Source organism: Spermophilus citellus, assembly GCF_964194105.1.
Source record: "Spermophilus citellus genome assembly, chromosome: 12".
Lineage (NCBI taxonomy): Eukaryota > Metazoa > Chordata > Mammalia > Rodentia > Sciuridae > Spermophilus > Spermophilus citellus.
In genome coordinates, this window is record NC_138198.1 from 113,502,989 (window position 1) to 113,528,407 (window position 25,419).

Sequence of the window (25,419 nt, forward strand, 5' to 3'; positions counted from 1 at the left end):
AGGAGCAGCCAGAGGTTCTGCATTTCTAATTAGCACAGAGATGGTGCTGGTGGGTGGACAGGCCTTGAGTCAAAGGTGGCCAGGGATGGGCTGTTTTGCTGATGCAGGTTGAACCTGCCTGAAGTCACTTGAAATGATGGATTCTCCGCAGGCTTCACCCAGAACTACTGTCTCAGTGGCCCTACAGGTTAGGCACCTGGGGACCTTTCAAAGCTCCAAGCACAGGCAGCACTGAGAACCCCATCAGTGCAATGGCCAGTGCCTTCCTGAGGTGGCATCAATCATTGTAAGTCTATTTTGGAAGCTCCAAACCAGCAGGGAGAAAAAAAAAAAAAAACACCAGTGGCATTAGGTCTCCATGAGCAAGAGCTTCTCAAAGTTTGGTCATAAACACATTAGTAAAAAACAAGTTCTATAAAGCAAGACACCCAGCCTCAACCCCACCCCATCCCTCTATTACTAATCTCTGAAGGAAGCTCTCCCCCAACACCCTATGTTACAAGCCACCTGTCCTCTGGTGTAATTCTATGCGCCAAAGTTGGAAGTGTGAGTGTGTGTGAGTGTGTGTGTGTGTGTGTGTGTGTGTGAGAGAGAGAGAGAGAGAGAGAGAGAGAGAGAGAGAGAGAATAGATATCTAGGTTATCCACTCAGGAGTCTGAGCTGCACATTCATCCTCAGGGCTCCTTGTCCTTCAACCCCGAATGTCAAATCCTTACTGCTACTGTGTATCGGGACCAGTTCCTTCCTTTCCATCCTTTAGGTTCTTGCTTTAGGTTCTCACTGGGTTACTCCACCCTCTTCTCTGCACTGCTGCTAAAGGGGGCTCCCTAACAACTTCATGCCCTCCCCCGCCACATTCAATGCCTATTTTGTGCTCTGGATGGGACAGACATGGCCCAGGTCAGCATGAAGCCAACACTCCCAAGGGGGGTGGGCTTCTTCTGTCACACCATCCCTCAAGGACTTCCTAAATGCATCAGGAGTCTGAAGGGAAGTACAAGGGGCTTGAGACCCCACACTGAGGGGATCTGGTCTAGCCCAGGGTTGAGAGTCAAAGAAGTCCCGTCTAAGGAGGTGACACCCACGACAACCTGAAGGGTGAGAAGGAGCCAGTCACAGGCAGGGGCTGCTCTAGGCAGTGGCTGTAGACAGGTGGGAAAGGCTCAGGTGACCCAGGGACTGAGGACAGGACAAGGCGTCCGTGGTGAATAAGGCTTTGGGCAGCCAGGCCAGCCAGGAGAGAAGGTAGAGCCAAACAACACTGGCTGAGGGCCAGGGAGGAGCCAGAATGGGATCCAGAGCAACGGAATCTTTTTCTAGGATGAGGACCAGTGGAGGGGAGCAGCGCCAGCCCAGAGGTGGCTGGGGAAGGTGGCTGCTGCTCCGCTCACCACGTTATTTTTAGCCCCAAATTCTTCAGGACGGTGTGCAAGCTCGTAAGCAGGACTTCGTCCCCCATCATAGCTCTAAGAATACTTTGCAGTTCCTTGAACCCCCAGCTCCTTGGAGCCTTTCTTCATGTGTCTGAGGCCCCTGGGCTCAATCACCCCTCACTCTCTCTTGCTCAGGACTGAGCTCAGGTAAGCCCAGTGGTTCCCCACTCATTCACAAACCCCCTCGAGAGCAAGCAGGTATGGAGCCCAGGGCTCCAAAACCAGCTCAGAGTAGGACAGGTCGGCCCTCAGGCCCTCACAGCACTGACACGATCATCTACAGTGAGTCACTCAGGTTTTACACTCTGCGGTGATAGGAAGGAGACCAGGCACATTCCCTGGGGCATCCTCATTCCCCAGGGCCTGATGTCAGTGCCTCCACATGCCTCCAGCATGCCACCTTTCCTCCTGCCATAGAGCTTCGGGATGTCGGCCCCTTTGGTCCCACAGGTCTCTCCCTTCCCCTAAAGAATTTCCCTCATCCTTCACATACAGGCCCATCAAGTCATGTATGAATGAGGCTTTCTGGTTTCACCACCTTGGCTTTGGCTCAGCTGTTCTGCATGAGCTGGGGCAGCCTTTCCCAGGAAGATGGTATGGAAGGGAAAAGCTTATGGTGGCAGAGGCAGGAATGTCACCCAAAGTTCCTTAATATGTGGACAGATTGATCACCGGGAGAACTGTTATTGATCCAGACGTTTATCCATCCATTGCTCTCGGATTTGGGGAGGGAATCATCTGTTAATAAGAAAGAAGGACTCTGCAGCTTTAGCTGTTTTGGGGGCTGGGGCAGGAGAATCCAAATACTCCAAAGTGAAGAGGAGATGATGGGTGGGCAGATGACGTTTTGGATTTGAAGTGAACAATATTAAGAGAGTACTGCAGGGTGGGAGGTAGCAATAGTTGATATTTATTTAGCACTTACTGCATGCCCCAAAGCAGACCTAAGTCCTTCATATTTACTTTCTGATTTAATCCTTACAATCACCCTATAGAGGAGGCCTTGGTATGAAGCCCATTTTTCAGATGAGGACATTGAGGCACACAGAGGGGAAGTCCCGTCCTCAAGGTCACATAGCTAGAATGAAATGAAGGCAGGACCGGAGCCCACGTGGTCTGAGCCTGGCTCTCTCTTTTTAAACACCACTCAGAGTGACAAATGGGGAATAGGTGCATGAAAAAGGTGAGCTGGTTACAGAAGCTTCTGCAGACACAGTGTGAATGGGGACAGGAACCTACAAAGGGTGAAGGAGGAAGGAACAGAAGGAAGGAGAGACAGGAGGGGGACGTGGAGGGTTTCCTGAGAGGCTCTGCTAGGAAGTTCAGGTGCTTCAGAGCAAACAGTGGTGGAGGATGAGAGTTGACAGAAGGCCAGTGGGCTTGGCACCTGGCTTCTTGGTGACGTTGAAAAGAGCATTATCTGTCTGGTGGCAGGGCAGCCCGCAGAGGGAAGAACCCAGCCCAATGGGTCCATGATGGGTTTCCAGAAGCCTGTCCATGAAAGCAGGAGGCAGAACGTCCACCTGATTTGGAAGGCAGGGGTTTGGGTCAGAAGTGTGCAGATGTGTGAGCCAGCCACAGCTGGAAGGCCCGAGGACAGATAAAGCAACTTTGCAAGGAGGCTAGGGGCTGTGTTCACATCCCATGCAGAGGCTCCCAGGACCCAGCCACTATGTGCCAACCAGAAACCCTCTCTGGGGCACTAATTTCTTCCCTAGGACTTTGTCTCTGAGCTGGTTCCTGCTGGCACAGAATTACCCAAGGAGTTGGTCTGGGTCACAAGATGGTTGCCTTAAAAAAAACAGCATCCCACAGTCAAGGAATTATAGGAACTCTGGATGAATGAAGTTCAACTGGTTTCTTTGAAGCTAAAACTTCTTGGATCCTTCTATACTAATGGACAGAGAACAAGAATCCCAAGTTTCTGGTCTCTGGGTTTGTGTCCGGGACCATCTAGGAGAACCAGTGTTCTCCTGTGTTCACCAGGAAAGGCAAGTGTTGGCCCATTAGCCTGGAAAAGTTCCTGCTGGTTCCTGCCAGCACTTTACTAAGGGTAAAGTTACCCCAGCGACTCTGCCTGCTTATCTCTTCCTCCACGTGCATTCTAGCAGCCTTTGGTCTTGTTCTTGATTCTCACAGCACACAATGAAGGTTCTTCAAGGGAAAAACACTTTCAATGGGTCTCTCAAAACTCTTGTTGAACATGAAAGCTCAGCTGACTGGGGCATTTTCATTCTTTTGAAAAAGAAAAACCAACTTTCTGGGTGACGAGGATGTCATTAAAAAATGACCTGGGTTCATGGGCTGCTGGAATGGGGGCTGGGCCCAGGGCTACTCAGCCCTCTGACACTTCACAGGGTGACTCATGCTCTGGTGTCCCAAGAATTGAATTCCTGGAAGGATTATCCATGGTGTAAGGTGTCAAGAAAGACAGATGAGGGTGATCTTAACCTTGACTGAGAAATGCCCAAGAGAGAAAAAAAAAAAAGGAAGGAAGGAAGGGAGGGAGGAGAAAGAAAGAACCCATCGAGAAGGAAAGAAAGAGAGAGGGAGAGGGAGGGAGGGAGAAAAGCAGAACAGGAGGAGGAGGAGGAGAAGGGGATGTGGGGGAGGGGAGGAAGGGAGGCAGGAGGGAGAGCATCATGGGGATGCCGGGCAGAAGTGAAATGGGAAGGAAGAGGTTGAGCATTTACTGAAAGTCCTTTGTGTGCTTGGGAAAGACAAATAGAGTTGTTGGAGTAATAACTTTTGTAACAAATCACAGGCAGTCATTTGACAGAGGTTTTGGAAAATGAGAACCACTAAAATCCCCTAGGAATATAAACCACCTTTGGAAAAGACTGTGAGCCAAGATCAAGACTAAGCGCTGTCAAAGCCCATATTATGAGGGTAGAAATCTACAAAACAGATGCTCTGGAAAAATGAATGGATAGGAAAGGGCCCTGACCACTAGAATGTGCAGGCAGAGGTGGAAAAACACAAAGGCAGGGTTTCCACCCACTACATGCTCCTCTGACATTTCAGCAGGCACCCAACCCCAGTCCCTTTGCTGCATCCTGGGACCACACATCTGACCGTGTGGCACCAGGTACCAACAGGAAAGTTTACCCTTCACCCCACAGAGCCAATTCTCCTGCCAACTCACCAGGTATCTACAGACTGCAGAGATCGTGAGGTTGTGATAGGAGACTCAAGTGGCAGAGGGAAGGAATGAGGAAGAAGCCAGTTTTATTCACTCTCTGGGCAATCACCTAGAACTCCCTTGCTAACCTGTCTGGCTACTACCTCAGCTGAATCCCCATTCCACTAATACCCATTCTGCACCTCTTATGACAGAGACCACCTTCCCATCCAGATTGGTGGTGATTCCATCTTATTTTTGCTCAGCGATCATGATTTTAGTACCTTCTGCTTTGGGACAGAAAGCCCATTAGGTCAGTTCTCAATACCTTAAATTCACACCCAGAAGCCCTCATTCGGGTCTCATTCATCTAAATGCTGGATAGGGACAGCTGGAGGACCAAGGATCCACGTGGGTCCTGGCTTCCCAGCGTTCTGAGCCTGTGGAGGGATGGGGACCCTCCTGGATCCCTACAGGTCCTCTGTAGAGGGACCCATCCTGACCAAGACAAGAAGAAGAATCAGTACAGCAGTGGGATTTCATGGTGTCTCGAGTTCTTTTCTACAGGTAAAAACTGTTCAGAAAAAGAAGAACAGCTTCACTAGGTGGCAGATCTCAAAGGGGGGAAAAAGTAGGGGGCAAGGAGAGACAGCAGGACAGAACTGCCCAGACAGACTCTGGGGAAACCAAATGAAACCAGACTTCTTTGTGATGAAGCAGTAGGAGACACAGCTGGAGAGGTGGAGGCAGCAGTGTGGGGTGACCTCTTTGAATGGCAAAACGCAGTTCCCTCTGCTAGTCTCTGAGCAGCCACAGAAGAAGTGGCTCAGCTTCCTCGGAGCAGAAGAGCCTCGGGAGGCCATGTGTGTTTACAGGCTGGGTGAACCAGCAGGAAACAGAAAAGCCACAGGGAAAAAAAACACAATGGTGAAAGCAAGCTACACTCTGTCGCCCTACGTGACCTGCTGTCCGTGGCCACCTCTAGGTGATGTGGGCAGAGCTGAGTAGTTGCAACAGAGTCTGTGTGGTCCACAAAGCCTACAATATTTCCTGTCCAGCCATTTACAAGAAAAGTCCCCTCCTGTAGACCCCGCCCCTGAAGCCAGCCTGACTCCTGCAGGTGGCACGGCTGCTGCCTGACAGGGCCCCTCATGGCAAGTAGAGGCTCATTAAAAAATTCCTGCCACACAGCCAAAGCCATTTTATATTCACAAATGACTGAACAAAAGGTATGGGAACGCCAGACTCCCGTGAAATGCCAGGTGCACAAGGTGAAGGTGTTGAGAGGCTCAAATCTGGTCCTACACACATACAGTCCTTGACAATCGAATGTTCCAACATTACTCCCCAGAAAGGCCCTTGCTTCTGAAATAACTTTGAGAAATTCCCCTCACTAAGTGGCAACCCAAACTCTGGTGGCAAAAAAAGAAAGGGATAAATTTTAAAAAGGGGCACCTTCCGGTTAATTTGTTAAAGTACGTTTAGTTGGGCATGACTTAGGAATTGTCCCAGAATATCCCCCTTGTTCATCCATTCCTGGCATGTGAGCCCACACACAAGCATACACCGCTACCATTTCTTAATTATGGAGCCAAATTAATTTATACACACGTGTGTGTGTGTGTGTGTGTGTGCGCGCGCACACACAAGTGATCATTGATATAATTTATGCCAAAAATTTAACAATGCAAATAATTGGCTTCCAAGGATTGATTGATATGTGTATTTTTTAAATTCTTGGAGGCAGTAACGAGCAAATCCTTCCACATACAACTCGATTTTAAGACACACTAACCAAGACCTTCTATTTTCTCCTCCACAGGACTTGTGAGGTCTGGCCTTCCTGCCTGCCATGCTGAAGGCGACTGGTACTTGTCCAAGCCCATCCTAGGAGGAGATCAGAAAAGGAAGAGGCCCTCCTAGACCATGTGAAACAGATGGTTCTCCTTGGCATAGGTCACTATGACCCATGTGAGCATCTACCAGTGTGTTCCCCAGCCATGAGCCTCCAGCTACCTTTCCTGAAGGTGTCCCGGCCTTGCTCGGCTTCTCTGTTGATCCGATTCTGCTCTGGCTCAGCGGCAGGCCCCTGGTCATCCAGCTCATCTTCGGTTTCATCATCGCTGTAGGGAACCACTTCATCATTGGGCTGAGAATCCTCCTCAAATGTTGTTTCTGAGTCTCTTTCGGTGGTCATTCTGCTGGCAAACTGGGACTATCTGGTGAGAAACAAAGCAAACCAGGGAGAATTATTGGCTGCTGCCCAGGTTTGGGTTGTGAGTCTCTACCCAGGAAAATAAATTTAGTGGTCACACCCAACATCAAAAAGCCAATCCCACAAAACCAAAGGTGGAATGTTTTTTCTAATATACGGTGCTAATTCACAATAAGGCGGGGGGCACTAGGGAAGAATAATAGGGTTACCTTAAATTAGGTAGAGGGAAGTGAGGGGAGGGGAGGGGAGGGGATATGGGGATAGGTAAGACTGTAGAATGAAACAGACATTATTACTGTATGTATATATGTGACGACATGACCAATATGATTCTGCAACATGTACACTCAGAAAAATGAGAAATTATATCACATCTATGTATGATATATTAAAGTACATAAATGCATTCTACTGTTATGTATAACTAATTAAAAGAAATTTTAAAAATTAAAAAAAAATACAATGAAATAGCCAGGTGCCGTGGTGAACACCTGCAATCCCAGTGGATCGGGAGGCTGAGACAGGCTGGGGTTATAGCTCAGAGGTTGAGGGCCCCTGAGATCAATCCCAGGTACAAAAAACAAAACAAACAAAACAAAAACAAAAACCCTCAATGAAACAGACTAAAAAATATCAGAGTATTATTCACGTGGTAAGAATAAATGCCATTTGTTAAAAGTTTCACAAAAGTCTCTCTCTCTCTCTCTCTCTCTCTCTCTCTCTCTCTCTCACACACACACACACACACACACACACACACCACATTTATCTGCATTGTGGTATGGATGGAATTGAATTTCTTAGGCTGACAGAGTTGGAAAACCACTGCCCTAAGAGGCCTGGTTTCTGCTAATGCTAATGAGCCTTTGTTCTGTGACACATTTTAAATACAACCTGAGGTCCTAGAATTTTACTGGTGACTTTGAGGGATCACACCTCACCTTTCCACCTCCACTCACTCCCCTATCTGGAGTTTGTGTACCTACTACTGCATAAAGCGACTGTACATAACTAAGAAGTACACATTTAGTTATATTTATGTTGGGAAAACATTTACATAAATATCTCAGGTTGCTCAAGGACAGACATACAACCTGGACTATTGACACAAGCCTCACATTGCCAGGGACTCAGTATTGTTACTAGTAGCAGCTCACATTTATTTGGTGTTAACTTTGCACCAGGCCCTACATGAGGAGCTTGGTAGACATTGGCTCCCTGAAACTTTTAATGTCACCCTGATGAAGGTATTATTGTTACTTGTACTGAGAAGACAATCAAAACTCTAAGACATTAAATAACTTGCATAGTAATTATTAACATTGTACAGAAAAAAATTACTTTCCAAGGAGAGGTCTCCTGTACTCCATGTCTGTTATAAATTATTATGTATTTTAATTGAGTATAAATTGCTTTGAGTGGAAGTATTTAGCTGACTTCATGTTTGACACCAAATCTAGCATCTTGGGCATCTAAAATAATTTTTATACTTCAGAAAATTTCAAGTACTTCTTTGAGGATTTTGATCCAGTGTACTTAAAACAGTAAAAACCAGAAGCAACCTGGATGCCCAAGAATTACTGATTACATAGATGAATCATTGCATCTTTATACGGTGGGACAGTGCACACTAATTTAGACTATGATTGGCAGAGTATTTAGTGATATCAAAAAAGTCCAAACACATTAAATTGAAAAGTGATTTATAAATCCATATGTCCAGAATAGTGCCAAAGTTTCAAAAACTGATGTGCATTATTTTAAGTGAAAGGACCCATACCATGTGCTCAACTCAGTTGATAGCCTACAGTGAGAACAGCCATTATCATTGTTAGCTATTATTTTCATATTTAGAAAACTAGAAGTGGGTGGGTCTCTGTCACTGTGAGCTTTTCCATCTCCAGAATTACCTGTACAATGTTCTCTTGTCCCTCATTGGGAAGTAATAAGTTAGACTATTATCCCCTTTAAAATATGAGTCTACTTAATTTGTAGATTTCAGCTCAGGTATTAAACATTTGCTCTCCAAATATAAGTCTATTTAAAAATTTCTAAACTCTTAAAGGCAAATTTCACCAAAAAAAACCTTTCAAGAACAAAAATAATAAGAATGGCTACCATGTATTCAGCTCCCACTGTGTACAGAGCAGGGCAACCCATGAGACAGATGTCATTATTCCATCTTACAAATACGGAGACTGAGGCTCAGCTGGTGATTGGCAGTTAGGATCCAAGCTCTCCACTGCAGACGTATATAAGATATTGAACTATCTAAAAGCACTGTATAGAAACGTTTTTTATTTGGTAACATGCATACCACATGATTTTTCCACTTTGACCATTGTGTTAGTCCATTTTCTGTTCTTACGTACAATAGGATATTCAAGACTACTGGAATAAGAAGAATCAAGGTTCATGTAGCTCACAGTTCGAGAGTCACGGGAAGTCCAAGGACAGGTGCCACCTGCCCAAATACCTGGCGAGGCCTTCTTGCTGATCAGGACATGTGACAGGCATCACATGGCAAGACAGCAGTCGCTCCAGCTCAGGTCTTTCTGCCTCTTCTTATAAAGCCACCAATACCATCCCAGGACCCTCGTGACCTCATCTTATCTTCATTACCTCCCAAAGGCCCACCTCCAAATGCCACTGACACATGACTCTGGGGATTTGGTTTTGCACACATGAATTCTGGGGACATGCCCACACCACAACATTCGGTTTTGAATGTTGTTCAGTGGCATTAGGTGCACCGTAAAGAAACATTTGGCAAGCAATTGTTTTCATCGTTGCTCCCAAACTCCCAAGCATCTGGATGCTTCTTTCCCCTTAGAGCCTGCATCCAGTTCTTCCAGGTTGAGGGAGGGGCAGACAACTGTGAAGGAACAGATCCAAATGAGCAAGGTGTGTCTCTCCAACCCCCACCACCCAGACAGATCTGGAGAGGCTGAGTTGGAGGGCAGAGGCAGGACGCACCAAGGTCAAGTTCTCTGGCTGTGTGTGTAATGCAGACACACACAGGAATCACACAACTCTGTTAATTAAGACAACCAAGGAAAAACTAGGAAGGAATCACTTCTTTGAAGTCTTAAGTGGCATAAGGAAGCTTTCCAAACCTGAACCATCCTCCCTGAAGACAGGCACAACAGACAGGATGGATTTGGAAACTTTATAACATCCTTAGGCCTGGTCCACAACACTGAAGACAGGGGCACCTTAATCAGCATCCATTAAGCACCTGTGAGGTCCCAAGCACTAGAACCCTGGAAACAGAACCACTTAGAGACTTTCGGGTTACTGAGGGACAGACATGTAAGCTGTCAAGAATGGCCAGAGGGTACAACAAGACTGGCCCCAAACACCTCCGGTCCATTCCCTCCTCTCCATCCCACGGCCACCAACCTCACTCAGAACACTGTCATACCTCTCCCAAAATGAGGCAGAGCCTCTAAGGAAACTTTACATAATGAACTTCACACAGCCACCAGAGTCATGCCATTATCCATTGCTATGGACTGATTATGGCTCCAAACCCCGAAGTTCACACGCTCAAGGTTTGTAGACCTTTAAGGACATACTTAAGGTTAAACAAGGACATCAGGCTGAGGCCCCCATGCAGCAATACCGATGCCCTTATAAGAAGAAGACACACACCAAAGATCTCTCCCCTCCACATGCACACAGGGAAATGACAACGAAAGAGGACAGCAAGATAATAGTTGTCTACAAGTCAGAGCAACAGGCCTTACCAGAAGCCAACACTATTGGCACCTCAGCCTTGGACTTCAGTCTCTACAACTACAAGAAAATAAGTGTGTCTCGTTCTGCCACCCAGGCTGTGGTATTTTGTCATGGCAGCCTGGGTAGACTCAAACGTTGTGGTTTCTCACTGTGCTCCAACTGCACAGTCTTCCCCCAACTCCAAGAGCTCTCCAGACTCCTCCTTCTCAGTCCCTTGGGTCTGCTTCGCTTTCTTAAGCAAATAAGCCTTTCCTACCTTGGGGCATTTGCACAGGCTGGTTCTTCTGCTGAAATGCTCTTCTCCTGGTTCCTTGCATGACTGTTTCCTCATTCTTTAAGTCTCCACTTTAAAGTTCCCTTCCACTGATGGCATTGAACAGGTATCTGCCCTCCTCTTTTGCTACCACTGGCCTCCTGACCACTGATGATTCTGCTTCCTTCCTAGTGCCTACCACAATTTATAAATACACACTTGCTTTTACTTACCTATCATCTGCCTCTCCCACTAGACCAGAAGAACAGAGCACAGTCTGGGAAATCCTCAGTACCACACAGTTGACTTTCAAAGACTTGGAGGAAAAGAAAATCCATCTTCAAAAAAAAGTCCTGGAGGACTCTGAGAACCAAAGTTCCTCCCCATCCATCTACGTTCATACCTACCACACAGCCACAGATTCCAACAGTCACCGGATGAAGGATAAACGCTTGAGGGCAATGGTGAGGGACAAGAGGAGCAGACAAGTCGAGAAGCCCTGCACGATGCAGCTTTTGTAGGAGTCTGACTCATTCAAGGCCAACAAAAACTTATTACCTGAGATTTTATCATGCACACAAAATGAAACGAGGCTTCCGGTAAGATACTGCAGGTTTTAAAGGTGAGGACCCATCTCTCTTGCTTATCATAGTAACTCCAGCACCTGGTACAGGTGTCTGCTACAGAGAACCCAGTTTCCCCTTGGTCCTAAGAGGCTTATAGTCTAGGCAGCAGGTGGCAATCATATCCCAGGACCATTGGCCATTCTACCTGTTTTCTTAGGCCTTACAGGACACACCTTTGCTCATTTCTTTATGAGCTGTCTCTGGATGCTTCAGCACTACTATGGCAAAACAGAATACAGACATTTGCAATTGAGACTGCAGAGCCTCAAGGTCTAAGGTATTTACTACCTGACCCCTTATAGACCAAGTCTTCCGACCCCTGAACTAAAAGGAACAGTAATAAGAGACAACAAGTAATCAAAACAAGGGGTCAACATCGAAAGCCCAAAGCCAGATGAAGCTGGTATCCACGTGGGTACATCATGTGGGCTCTGAGAATGTGAAGTACACTAGCAGAGGCAGTGGTGGGAAAATGTCCTTAAATAATACCGTTGCCCTGTTGATTCGGGGTATTTCCCCTTTAATTTTTTCAAAGCTGTGTAACTAGGAAAGGTGCAATTTCAAAAGCTAGAGGGACAGTGCATCATCAGGTGACAACACGTGGGTGTGCACATTGCAATAGAGCCATGCCCAGTTCAATGGGCTATTTGTCATTAATCCACATACTTATAATCATGCATTGAAAGTAAAAGCATACAAACTCAGCAAGTGGGCAGAAATCTATGCATATTTTTAAAAAATTCATCAAGGTGATGCAGCATTCATGAATCTTTCTGGTCACATATCTTTAGAAAACTATCCTTAATTAGCTTAGCAATACAGGAGTACTAAATTGCTTAGTGTTTCATATTGCTATATAGATAGGCATATTAAAACACATGCTGTGTAAACTTTTTTTGGTACTGGGGATTGAACCCAGGGGTGCTCTATTGCTGAGCTACATTCCTAGCCCTCTTTTTTTTTTCTATTTTTTATTTTGAGACAGAATTTCACTAAGTTGTTGAGGCTGCCTTTCAACTTGTGATCCTCCTGCCCTAGCCTCCCACATCACTAGGATTACAGGCATGCACCGGGTCCACAATTTGTACTTCTTAAAAATGAAGACTCACTGGATTTCAGTATGGTACTAAATATTATAATTATATCAAATAAATAAATAATTTTATATTGACAGAGGTTAACAATCATAAATGGACTCCATTCAAATCAAATGCACCTATGTCCTCCTCTGTGCATCCTTGTCCTCCGGGAATCTCATTCCAGAGATAATCACAGCAGAGGTGGTAGGAAAGTCACCCTCTCAAAGGACTGGGCAGTTTAAATAGCTGCAGAGCATTAAACCCTGATGCACGTGGTCACCACAGAACGAACAATGCCAAGGATGTGAGTGGGTCTGTGGCAGGTCAACTCTGAAGACATTAGCCACAGGAAACAAGATAAGGATCAGGCTAGATGACCTGGACATACAATAGGCCATCAGGAAACAGCGCTGGGTGTTGGGGAACAACTTTATGGTCATGCTCTAATGACAAGCAGTCAGAATGTTCCTGGGCCAAGTACTGCTGGTCCCTTAGCTCATGCCATAGCCACCCACTGCCAGTGAGCCGGGCCTGCTGCTGGGACTAAGAGGCAGCATGATTAATGGGAAAAAATACGGTCTGGATTCATTAGTTTGTAACTCAAGTATATTGTTTAACATTCTGGAAGCTTATGTTTAACATAGATTTTTTTAAAAAGCAGGGAGAAGGGATTATTTAATTTTCACATATTGCAAGAGTTTATTTAGATAACTAATGGTTGTGAAAGCCCCTGGTGGTATGTAGCAGATACAAGGTAGATGCTAAATTCCATCCTCTGCTTCTCCCCATTCTTTTTTTTTTTTGGGGGGGGGGGTTAGTAAGGATTGAACTCAGGGGCACTTGACCACTGAGCCACATCCCTCAGCCCTATTTTGTATTGTATTTAGAGACAGGGTCTCACTGAGTTGCTTAGCACCTTGATGTTGCTGAGGCTGGCTTTGAATTCAAGATCCTCCTGCCTCAGCCTCCAGAATCACTGGGATTACAGGCGTGTGCCACCGTGCCAGCTTGCTTCTTCCTATTCTTGAAAGACAAAGACGAAATCCACCATTGGGGGTGGTGTGGGGGGGCTCCTCAGCCTCCCCTTTCCCTCCCCAGAAAGGGGGCCTTGATACACAGAGTGGTCAGAGCCTGCCACCTTACTAGTAGCCTTGTGCTATAGTCTGGCTATGGTTTGCCTCCCGTCCCTATGTGTTGGAAGCCAGAACCTTTAAAAGGAGGGGCCTAGTGGGAGGTCCTTGGTCAGTGCCTTCAGGAGGGATTGAGGGATTTCTCATGGAATTCCACTTAGTTCTCTTGGGACTGTAGCTATACAAGCCTCTCTCTGGCTTCCTGTTTGGGGTGTGATCTCTGACTCTCACAAGTGCTCCCACCACTGCAATCTGCCATAAGGTGATACAGCCAAGGGGGAGCCCTTGCCAGAGCTGTACCATGTCATTTGGACTTTTAGTCTCCAAAAGTGTCAGCTAAATAAGCCTCTTTATAAGTCAGCCTGTCTCAGATATTTTGTTGTGGTAATGGAAAGCTGACTAGTACGCTTTGGGTTTCTATATTTCTAGAGTTTAATGTTCAGGATTTTGTGTAGGTTGCTGTTCTACCCTCACCATCTTCTTGTGGTCAACAACCTCCTGGGATGTCCCCCAGACACAGCAGTCTATTTAGTAGATTCTGGACTTTTCTGCAGACCTGCCTAAAAAAAGGAAAGGGTGGTGAAGAATAGGAAGGAAGGGCATCTATTGGATCAGAGTGTGGAATTAGAATTTTCTAGCTTTTAAGAAAGTGATATCTTATTTCCCAGCTGGCTTTCTGGAGTATCCTGCCCTCTTGATCATAAGCCCCTGAACCTCTAACATCCATCATTCGAGTATTGGCTACCAAATAACCAGGAAGTGAACAATTGAATGAAATCTTCTATTCCCTTTGCAGGAGAGGAAGTGCTCAAGAGAGAGAAGGCGAACCTAGACAAGACAGAAGAGGAAACTAGACGAGAGAATTACTGTTTGGCCTTTGCAATAATAAGGTATAAAGTCGGTGTGATGAAGACAAAAACTTTCATTGCTATCACAAGGTTTCTAGACTTAAATGAAGGGAAAATAGGAACAAAAAACATTGGAGTTTTGCCACTAGTTGCGACTGATCTGTAAGCATTTACAACAGCAGTGGAAACCCAGAGGCTTAGAGGGCCCAGGTCCCCAGTGAATGATGTCTTTGTTGTATAACTTGATTTGTGTCCAGGGAGGTCCCAGTTCAGACAGGAAGATTCAATATATTCATTTTCTGCTCATTTTCATCACATTTTTAAAAATAGCTTTAGAAGTCCTTGATAAGAAAGATAACTTTTCTCTTTCATCCTTGATAAGAAAGAGAAATTCTTTCTTTCGTTCGTTCGTTCGTTCGTTCGTTCTTGTGCTGGGGATGGAGCCAGAGCCTCATACATCATAGGTAAGTAAGCATTGTACCACTGAGCTACATTCCTAGCCAAGAGAAGGAACTTCTGAAGCATGTTTTTGCCTCGTTTAACTTTATTATTATTATTATTTTAAATAGGGGCTGAAGCTGTAGCTCCGTGGCAGAGCATTTGCCTAGCATGTGTGAGGCACTGGGTTCAATTCTTAGCACCACATAAAAATAAACAATTAAAATAAAGACATGATGTCCATACACAACTATAAAAAAATTTAAAAAATATATACATATATAGGTGAACTCAGAGGTGCTTCTAAGGAAAAGGGGATGAAGTCGTGGCTCAGAGAAACCTTTTTAAATCATGAATCAAGGTCCTGGCTGAATTGTCTCTTTAGTGATGATATTAATGTTATTAATTAATTAGTGGTTAGTCAATGGTAATATGAATTAAATTCCTTCATTTCACATTAGTTATTCCAGACTTCTATTTAGGCTTTGATTTGGGAGGAAAATAAAAAATATAACCCTTTTTGTGTTAGGAACTATGATTATTTGTTTCTGTAACATACAAGGTTCAAATTTAATCTAGATCTTAGATATGTTTTATTGCCATTGCTTCATGAGATTATTTGTTTAATTATAACTGTCATCAGGCTTGTCAGATTTTACTTTCAGGAATACTGGGTAGATTCCAAACAGGGTGCAGCATGTATCTGGACTAAGCAGGATAATAGAGATTTCTGCTGCTTTTAGATGGGCGCCCTACCTTGAAATTACTTGGAAATAATAGACTCTTATCATAGAATTATTACTGTTGTGATTAATGGAGTGTATGTTAGTTATCTTGCTGCATAGCAAATTACTCCAAAACTTAGCAGCTTAAACGAACACACATTTACCATCCCAGTGTTTATGACCAGGTGTCTGAGCACAGTTTAACTGGATCTTCTGCTTCCAGGGTTTCTCACGAGGCTGCAATTGAGGTCTCAGCCTGGCCTGGGGTCTCATCTGAAGGTGGAGCTGAGATATAGATCTGCAAAATTCATTTCCTGAAGGGTTGTTGGACCAGGGAACCAGTGCTCTCTGGCTGTTGCCAGATGCCACTCAATTTCCTGCCCCTGAGCCTCTCAATGGTGTCCACTGAAAAAAAAGCAGAGGGAATCTTGATACTTGGACTTTCCAGAGGAGAGCAGCCATTTTCGTTCTCTTGGATGGAGCTTCAAAGGATTTATGAGTTCCACACTGCCATGGGCTCCACAAGGCAGCAGAGTGACAATGATGCTTTCTTAGTGATGTGAGGTAGCTTCTTGTAGTTCACAAAGTATCGTTCTCACACGTTGTCTCTCACAACTGTCATGGAAATATTCTGAGGGGTGCTGCTAGGCATTATCATCGTCATTTTACCCATGAGATACCTAAGGTGGTGGAGGAACTTGCCCAAGGCTATTGAGCTCCTAGGTAGCAACATCAGACTGGATTCTGGCGTTTTCTCCATATATCCAGGGTCTATGCTCCAGGAGGCATAATAAATGCATCATGGATTCAGACTGCAATTAAAGCCCTGTCCAGGAAACACTAGAACCTACTCTAAACATCAACTGCCTTCCTCCTTCCACACACCTACTCTGCTAGTCAGCTTCCATTCCTGTGATGAAATTCCTGAGGTTACCAAAAAGAGGAAGGATTTATTTTGCCTCATAATCAAATTTCATTCCATGACTGGTTAGCCCATTTCTTTTGGGCCTGTGGTAAGGCAGTACGTCATGGTGGGAATATGGGGTGACACCTCCTAGTGTCCAGGAAGTAAAAGAGAAACAGGAAGAGCCTGGGGTCCAACATCTCCTTTAAGGATGAAACACTAATGTTCCAACTTCCTTCATTAGGCCCACCCCCTAAAGGTTCTACAATGTATCAATAGTGTCATGGGATAGGGGCCAAGCCTTTCACGCACAGGCCTTTGGGGGACGTTCAAGATCCAAATTATAGCACCTTCTTAGATCACCACTCATCATTAGAAGAACCTAAGCAAAAGAAATGAAGGACTTATTCACAATAAATCCAACTTTGCAGTTGGCAGGCAGATCTATCCTATACCAATGAGCTATAAAAGTCAAAATGCTTCCCAGTATATGTCACGTAAGACAGTGTGGGAGTCACAGAAGCGACCAGGAACTCAGGATGGATGGAAGCAGGATTTTCAGGAATGGGGAATAGCTAGAACTCAGACCCTGAGGCAGGCAAGTACGTGTGGAATGACCAGGCACCTGCCCCGGGAAGGGATGTCTAAGAGAAGAGCCAGAAGAGGTTGACCAGAGGCAACCCTCCCAGCCACAAGCCCAAGGATTCAGGGCTTGTGTGTGTGTGTGGTGGGGGGGGGGGGAGGATGTAAGTCTGTAAAGCTCCGTGGTTCCATCTTGCCCATCCCCTTCCAGTGCATTCAGCAACAACAGGGTGGGAAGCCCACAGCAGCCGCCAAGAAGAATATGGTCCTGGATTAGGGTGGTGGCCGCTGGAAAAAAAATGTGTTTAAAATCAAGGCAGGGCGGGGCCCCATTCCTTTGTCTGAAAAACCAAGGGAAAAAAAGTACACAAAAGACTAGAGCTGGTTCCCAGAGGACAGTAATGCCAGACTTCTCAAAGTGTTTACTTAGGAGACTGGGCTTCAATCCAAAATGTACTTTTACAATAAATAATGAAAGTTACCAGAAAAAAAAATCAGTGTTATTTTTACATTCAAGTCTCATCCTTACTGGTTAGGGACAATGGCCCTAGTTTGACTCCATTACTATTGTCACTATGATTAGGTTTTAAATATATATTTACTTTTAGATGACATAAAATCAATGGAACTTCGTAATTGCCACTATCTGGAAGCCAACATCCAGGGTAAAACAGGCCGTGCATTCGGTTAATATTGATGCCAGAAGAGTCATCAAGCTATCAGTGTCAAGATGACACTAGAGAAAGACATAAGAATTGGCATAGATTTTCAGAACTAAACATAAACCTCAGAACTTTCCGTCTGCAAACATATGGTTCTATATTTCCTGTCCAGATGCAGTGGGAACAGCTGGTTGCCATAAAAGAGTAGAAGGGCAGATGTGGTAAGTAAACAAGAGCGATAAACACATGTGGAAAGGATTCCTCTCACTAGTAACTAAGAAAGGCAAGTTAGTGAGAACACAGACACCACTATGCCATTAGCAATATTCAATGACTCTGTCAGTGGGGCTGCCCAAGGGTGAATGAGTGTGCCCTCTCTACAGCACTTCCACTCGCTGCTGTGGACATTAAAACTGTGATTCCTTATGGGAAATAAGACAGAAACACACTATGAACCCCGAACACTAAGGTCATCTTTGAACCAAGAATCTCATGTACAGAGATTTTTTTCCAACAAATCCCACAAAAGAACTCTACTCAATTGTCGTAGTTAGCTATAAAAGGTAGGGATATTCAAAGTCTAATAGGAAAATTGTTGCACAAATGTCTATGATTTTAGTGTAGCCATTAAAAATGATAGCAATAGAAACACAGGAAATGCTTTCCAATATTAAATAGGGTCATAGTCAGAAACCCAAATTTGTCTATTATTGTAGCTTTGTAAATAAGGTGTGTGGGGTGGGGGTAAGTTCACTGGTAGAGCACTTGCTTAGCATGCCCAAGGCCCTGGGTTCCATCCCAAGCACTGAAAAATAAACAAACAAATAAATAAAAATGTGTATTTGGGAAAGAACATTTGCATTGAAAGAAGATTCACAATTCTGTTTTTATTTCTAAAATAATCAGCAATTGATAATACCTAACCCGCTCTCATATCTATAGACTGCTGAGCAGTCACTTACATGTGAGGTACATGTTTAGAAAATCCTTACAACACACCCAAAAGGAAGAGATTGTCATCATTTTGTGAACTTGGAGAAATTACATCACTTCTCCAGGGTCACACGGTGAAGTTTCAGGTCTGTGTGTTCAAGTCCCTGATGATCAGTCACAGTGCTTAAACTGGGAGAAAAGTCATGCCAGGATATTGGGATTATGCCCACCCAAGTTTTATTAATGTCATTTTCTTTGCAAGTGACTACCAAACAAAAATAGTAGCATGAAAGTTAGTTCCATACAGAGGTGATCTCTGAGCAGAGAGCAGGGATGGTTTGCATGTCAGGACAGGAGAGACTTTGTGGCTTTTTCCTTTTGTTTTGTCTTTCCCAGTCATTAGCGAGCAGATTCATCTCTTTGCTAAGGATTGTGGGTTGCATGAAACTCAATCTTTCCTCTTAGGATCTTTGCTGATTGACACTGCAGGCCACTGAAGATCCCAATCCACTGACCTGCACCAGATATCCTCACTTTGTCTGCTAAGGACAACTGGCCTTGAGTGTAGACAGAGGTCCAGGGACAATAATGACTTAAAAGTGAGTACATTTCCTATTGATACCACCCAATCCTTCTTTAGTGATCTGCACTCAAACCTGTGACTTCAGCTGAGAACACAAACATAAGCACACCTTGGTGTTTAAATGGACACTATGTGACTGTCACATGGAATATTATTTGAACAACTCCTTGGTACTCTTCCTAGACCTATCCATAGATTCCTGCCTGTCTCTGATTATTCCGTAGAACCTCTCTTCTCTTTCCCCAAATCGATACTTTTACAAATTCCAGATTTGAGAGGTTTAAGGGATGAGGGCCACATCTGATATTTAAACATTGTCTCCTCTGCTGTATTTAAATTCAGCTTAAATTACAAACGCTTTCAAGACAGCAGAGTTCACACCCTATGTTTTGGATGAAGATCATACTGCATGTTTAATACTTATGTGTCTGTTGGAAATGCTTGCTGGGAATTTGGCAGGAAAGATCTGCAGTTTCCTACCAACAGTCTACAGTTCTATCCATTTGGGCTTTTAGATCGTGGGCAATATATAGGAGTGTGACTAAGTTTTTCCTATGTATTTGATAGGCATGAGGATTTGGGATAATACTTCCCATACAGGGCTTCTGACAGTCTCCATTTTTCCTGGAATGGTAATGGTGAGCATTAACTAAAAACTGTCTACATATTCTAAGCATTAGGTTCAATAGTAAGTGTTTCTTGTCATTTTGTGGTACTGGGGGTTTAAACCAGGGGTGCTATACCACTGAGCTACATCTATAGTTTATCACCCCTTCCCCCCTGTTTTTAGACATGGTCTCCTTAAGTTGCTGAGACTGGCCTTGAACTTAGGATCCTCCTGCTTTAGCCTCCCAAGTTGCTGGGATTATACGTGCCCCATCATGCCTAGCCTAAGCTTGGTGCTAAGTGGTTAGTTACATGTATTATCTTATTTCATCTGTCCAGGGACAAATTGTTATCCCCATTCATCAGATGAGGAAATTGACATGTAAGAGGATAAATTCTTTGCCCAAGGATATACAGGTAGTAACTAAAACAAAATCCCTTGTCAATAAATAGCCCATGCTCTTAATCACTACACTCAATGTTTCAGCTTACCTAGAAATATCACTGGGAGCTAAGATGAAGAAAATAAAATCAACTCAATTTGCAGCTGGGGGGACATATAATTACACACAGATAAATCTATGTTGGAGCTAGAATGGGTGCTCAGCAACTCGAAACCCTCTCATCTCTCCACTCAAGGGCTTACTTTCGGGGAAACTGAGGGCAGGAAGTAGAAAATGGAGGTGGCCACTGCAAGCATATGTACACACTGCCCAACACTGTACTCCACTATAGAGTCCAATGCTAACATAAGAGACAGAAGAGCGACATAAAAATTTTTAAATAATACAATTAATTCCAGAATGTTTACTTTAATTCTGTTACCCTCCATCAGCCCTTGGCATTTTTATTCGTATTTGAAATTTGAAAAGGTGAAATATACAGGGAGTTTCTGCCTGTCTCCAAAAATACAAAGAATTCAAAGTCAATAAAAGAGGATGGAACTTCCTGAATTTATTTTCTGACCATTTTATTATCCATTTTATTTCATAATAAGTAATGGAAACTCATTTTGTCCTCAATAGAGGAGGAGGTGTTAAAATGCTTTACTCCACACACTTCAGATAGAGCCCTAATATCCAGAGTATACAAAGAACTCAAAAAATTAGACAATAAGATAACAAATAACCCAATCAACAAATGGGCCAAGGACCTGAACAGACACTTCTCAGAGGAGGACATACAATCAATCAATAAGTACATGAAAAAATGCTCACCATCGCTAGCAGTCAGAGAAATGCAAATCAAAACCACCCTAAGATACCATCTCACTCCAGTAAGATTGGCAGCCATTATGAAGTCCAACAACAACAAGTGCTGGAGAGGATGCGGGAAAAAGGGTACACTTGTTCATTGTTGGTGGGACTGCAAATTGGTGCAGCCAATTTGGAAAGCAGTATGGAGATTTCTTGGAAAGCTGGGAATGGAACCACCATTTGACCCAGCTATTCCCCTTCCCGGTCTATTCCCTAAAGACCCAATAAGAGCATGCTACAGGGACACTGCTACATCGATGTTCATAGCAGCACAATTCACGATAGCAAGACTGTGGAACCAACCTAGATGCCCTTCAATAGATGAATGGATAAAAAAATGTGGCATTTATACACAAAGGAGTATTACTCTGCATTAAAAAATGACAAAATCATAGAATTTGGAGGGAAATGGATGGCATTAGAGCAGATTATGCTAAGTGAAGCTAGCCAATCCTTAAAAAACAAATGCCAAATGACTGCTTTGATATAAGGGGAGTAACCAAGGACAGGGTAGGGACGAAGAGCTTGAGAAGAAGATTAACATTAAACAGGGATGAGAGGTGGGAGGGAAAGGGAGTGAGAAGGGAAATCGCATGGAAATGGAAGGTGATCCTCAGGGTTTTACAAAATTACATAGAAGAGGAAATGAGGGGTAAGAGAAGAATAATACAAGAAGAAGAAATGATTTACAGTAGAGGGGGTAGAGAGAGAAATGGGGAGGGGAGAGGAGGGGAGGGGAGGGGGGATAGTAGAGAATAGGATAGACAGCAGAATACATCAGACACTAGAATGGCAATATGTAAATCAATGGAAGTGTAACTGATGTGATACAGCAATCTGTATACGGGGTAAAAATGGGAGTTCATAACCCACTTGAATCAAAGTGTGAAATATGATATATTAAGAACTATGTAATGTTTTGAACGACCAACAATAAAAAAAAACTAAAAATAAATAAATATAAATAAATAAATAAAAATAAATAAATAAAATGACCCACTTTGTGTGTCACACTCTCAGGCACAACATGCTCCCAGGCTAGCTCTGTTTTCCAAGCCACCTGGCCAGTCATGGGTCAGGTTGTGACCTTCAAAATTCCTAACCCCAGTATTAGACTGTGACCTTACTTAGAAATAGGATTGACACAGATGCTGTTAGTTGAGATTAAGTCATTAGGGTGGGACCTAATCCACTAAGACGGGTGTCCTTGTGAAATGTGGCATCTGGACACAGACCCTCAGGGAGCACACTTTAGACTCAGATGATTCTGCACAGTCAAGGTCTGCTCCACCGAGTGAGGCCATGCCAATACCTTTATCTTTTACTTCCAGCCTCCAGAACTGATATAATAAATTTTTTATCTTTTACGCAGCTCAGTTTGTAGTACTTCCTTACAGCAGCCCTAGCAAAACTAGGGCTACAATGTATAGTTTTTAAATTACTTAATTCCAGAGAACAAAGGGTGGCAGAGCCAGGTATGGCAAATTTGTTACTTCGTGATTATAAATCTAGACTCCACCTTTCCCCACAACTTGGCACATCAAAGTTAAAGCTGTGCCTTTTGTAACAATATAATTAGGACCTAAATGACCATGTTTTCTTTTCTTTCTTTTAATTTCCTGAAGATAAAACATATTGATTTTTTGTTGTTGTTTGTTTTGTGTTTTATTTTCAGTTCAGCAGGTTCTAAGAGTTATTTGCAGGGAGTGACCTGAAGAAACAAATAGTATTTAATCCCAAATATGGATGACTAACTCAGACCTGTACAAACATCTACTCTGATTTTAATTTTAAGAGAAAACATACACCTTTTATAAAAGAATCCTACATTTATTAAAATAGCTTGAAAATATTTCGGCATTTCAAAGAAATGCTAATTAAGTAAGTTTTCTACCCTATCTCTTAAAAAATATGGCCCGAGGAATCATGTCAATTCATTTCAGAACTTTCCTCTACTGTGATATTTTTCTCCTCTCAATCAATATTTGTTTCCCTTTAAAAACCTCTGTGTACCTTTTAGGGAGCAGTTGCATACAGTGATGAGGGCTTGGGGTTTGATTTAGCAATCCATCCTCCCCCCCACCCCCCCCCACACAAGGGTGTGGATAGTAGAGAGAATGTTTCTAACTCTGAAATGAAATGCAAGATAAAACAACCAACCAAAATGTGTGGATTTTTCCCCCTTCTCTTCTATATTCCCACTTCTCCACAAACCCAGACTTCAACCCCCATTTCCTGCAAAGTGAAAATCACATTTTTTTAATACCACTGGACTCCAAATAACAAAGAAAAAATATTTTTGACCCTGTTGTTACCATGATGTGATTTATAACTTTTATCTTAGTATTACTAATGTTATTATAAAAAAACTCTTGTAATATTTAACCTGTGACTAACCGAAAAATTCCCCTGATATTAATCTGATCTAGGTGAAGACACATGATAAAAGTCAGAGTTGAGTCAGGAAACTTGTCCTTTATTTAGGAAACTGGGCTCCCAGACAACTGTCTGGGGAGGAAGCAGGCTCTGGCAGAGTTGTCCAAAGGGCACTGCCCACCTGCCAGCCCACCTATGGCCCCCTCCCCCACTATCAAGAGCAAACCCTCAGCTGTCCAAGTCAACACCAGGAATAAATGTTCCCAAGGAGCAAATGTAACTGACCTGAACTTGATATTTCAACATGTTAATTCTGTTGATTTTCCAGAGCTCTTTTTAGAAAAGAAAGAAAGAAGCAAATGAGTTAGAGTAAGAAAAAGGAAAAGGGCATCAATAATAAATAAGGGATTTAAATAATCCACAAATCATCACACCAAGTCAGGAATAAATGCAAACTGTCTGCATAACACACACTCCAAACACACACACACACACACACACACACACACACACACACAAAACACACAGACAAACCCACAACTGTTTAATCCTTCAAACGTCACATGGATCTGAACTTTAGATATCTGGAGCTAATTAAAATCTTTTCAGAGCATGTTTCAAAAACGCTCCAAATAGATCGAGACTTAAATATGACACATCATCTCTTGACATGTCCATTAATAAAAAGTCGAGCTACACTCAAGACCCAAAGTTAAGTGTTTCAGCCACAAAATAGGCAACCTCTAGCATGAGAGTCCCTGCACTATGGTGACACATTTCATCAGAACTGCAATAAGGCACATAGACAGATATCACAGAATTCATAATCTTTCCCCCTCAATAAAACTTAGCCCATGCATAGAGTCCACACCCACTCTTTCCTCCTCCTTCTTAGTAATCTAGATTTTGTAGCTTCATTTTCCAATCTAAACCCGAGCACTGGAAACGCTATTGCATAGACACTAACGCAGCTGGCTCTGTGCTTGTTTGCGTAGGTCAGGAGGATTTAAATATTTTGAATGCTTGTTAGCAAGTATTAGCAACTTAATCTATCCATATGAAGGGAATCATTTTGAATGGGGTTGAAATTTTGCTTTCTAGACGAATACAATTATAGTGAACATGTTCTGAAATCAGATTTAATGACTCTCAAGAAACAGGTCAGAGGGGGATCTGTGAGATTTTTAAGGTTGACTTTAAAAACTCTGTCTATAGAGATTACTCAAGTTTCATTTGAGTTTGGAGAAGATATATCAGCTCTGGACCTGTTTCCTATAGGCTCCACCCTTGCTCCCACCATCCTCTGGCCCATGCAAACACTTACAGGGTCAGGAGCACCTCTACTCCTTTCTAGATCCTCAGATCCCCCGGTGATGGCCTTGTTGTTTGCATTCAATTTACTGACTGAACCACTGTGTCATTCTTCCTTGTGTTAGGGTGGTTCTCTTCTCTACCAGAGTAAACTCCAAAGTCTCAGAACCATGCCTCATTCTTCTTATTTCCCAATTAGTAAGGTATCAAGAAATAGTTAAGTGCCTCTGTCTCAAGATGGACAAAGAGACATATAAGTGCTAAAGTCCCAGCTCAATCTTGGGCAAAATACCCTTATTTATAACATGGACATTTACAGGCCTTGGGAAGCTTAATCTTGATCTCATGCACAGCATCTGGGATCCCAATACCCATGGAGTGATGAACTATGGTGATATTTCATCAGAACTGCAATCAGGCACATAGATAGATATCACAGAATTCATAATCTTCCCCCCTCAATAAAACGTAGTTTATTATAAATTACTGTCAACCTGTACTATGCAGAACTGAAGTTTTCAAGTGAAAAACAGTAAGAAAAAAAAAGTAATAGTAACTTTTATGTCGCACTTCACAATTTGCAGAAAGGTTTTCGTA

At 43.5% G+C, this 25,419-nt stretch overlaps 1 protein-coding gene across 2 annotated transcripts in view; it reads right to left on the minus strand.

Moving 5' to 3' along the window:
* The window catches only part of ATP8B1 (ATPase phospholipid transporting 8B1), a 122,912-nt gene that overhangs the window by 53,639 nt on the left and 43,854 nt on the right, over positions 1–25,419 (minus strand). For both annotated transcript variants that reach the window (XM_081263760.1, XM_081263761.1), the window contains exon 2: positions 6,571–6,773. In XM_081263760.1, coding sequence (XP_081119886.1) covers positions 6,571–6,751 — 181 coding nt within the window. In that variant the 5' untranslated portion in view covers positions 6,752–6,773. The remainder of the gene's footprint in view (positions 1–6,570; positions 6,774–25,419) is intronic.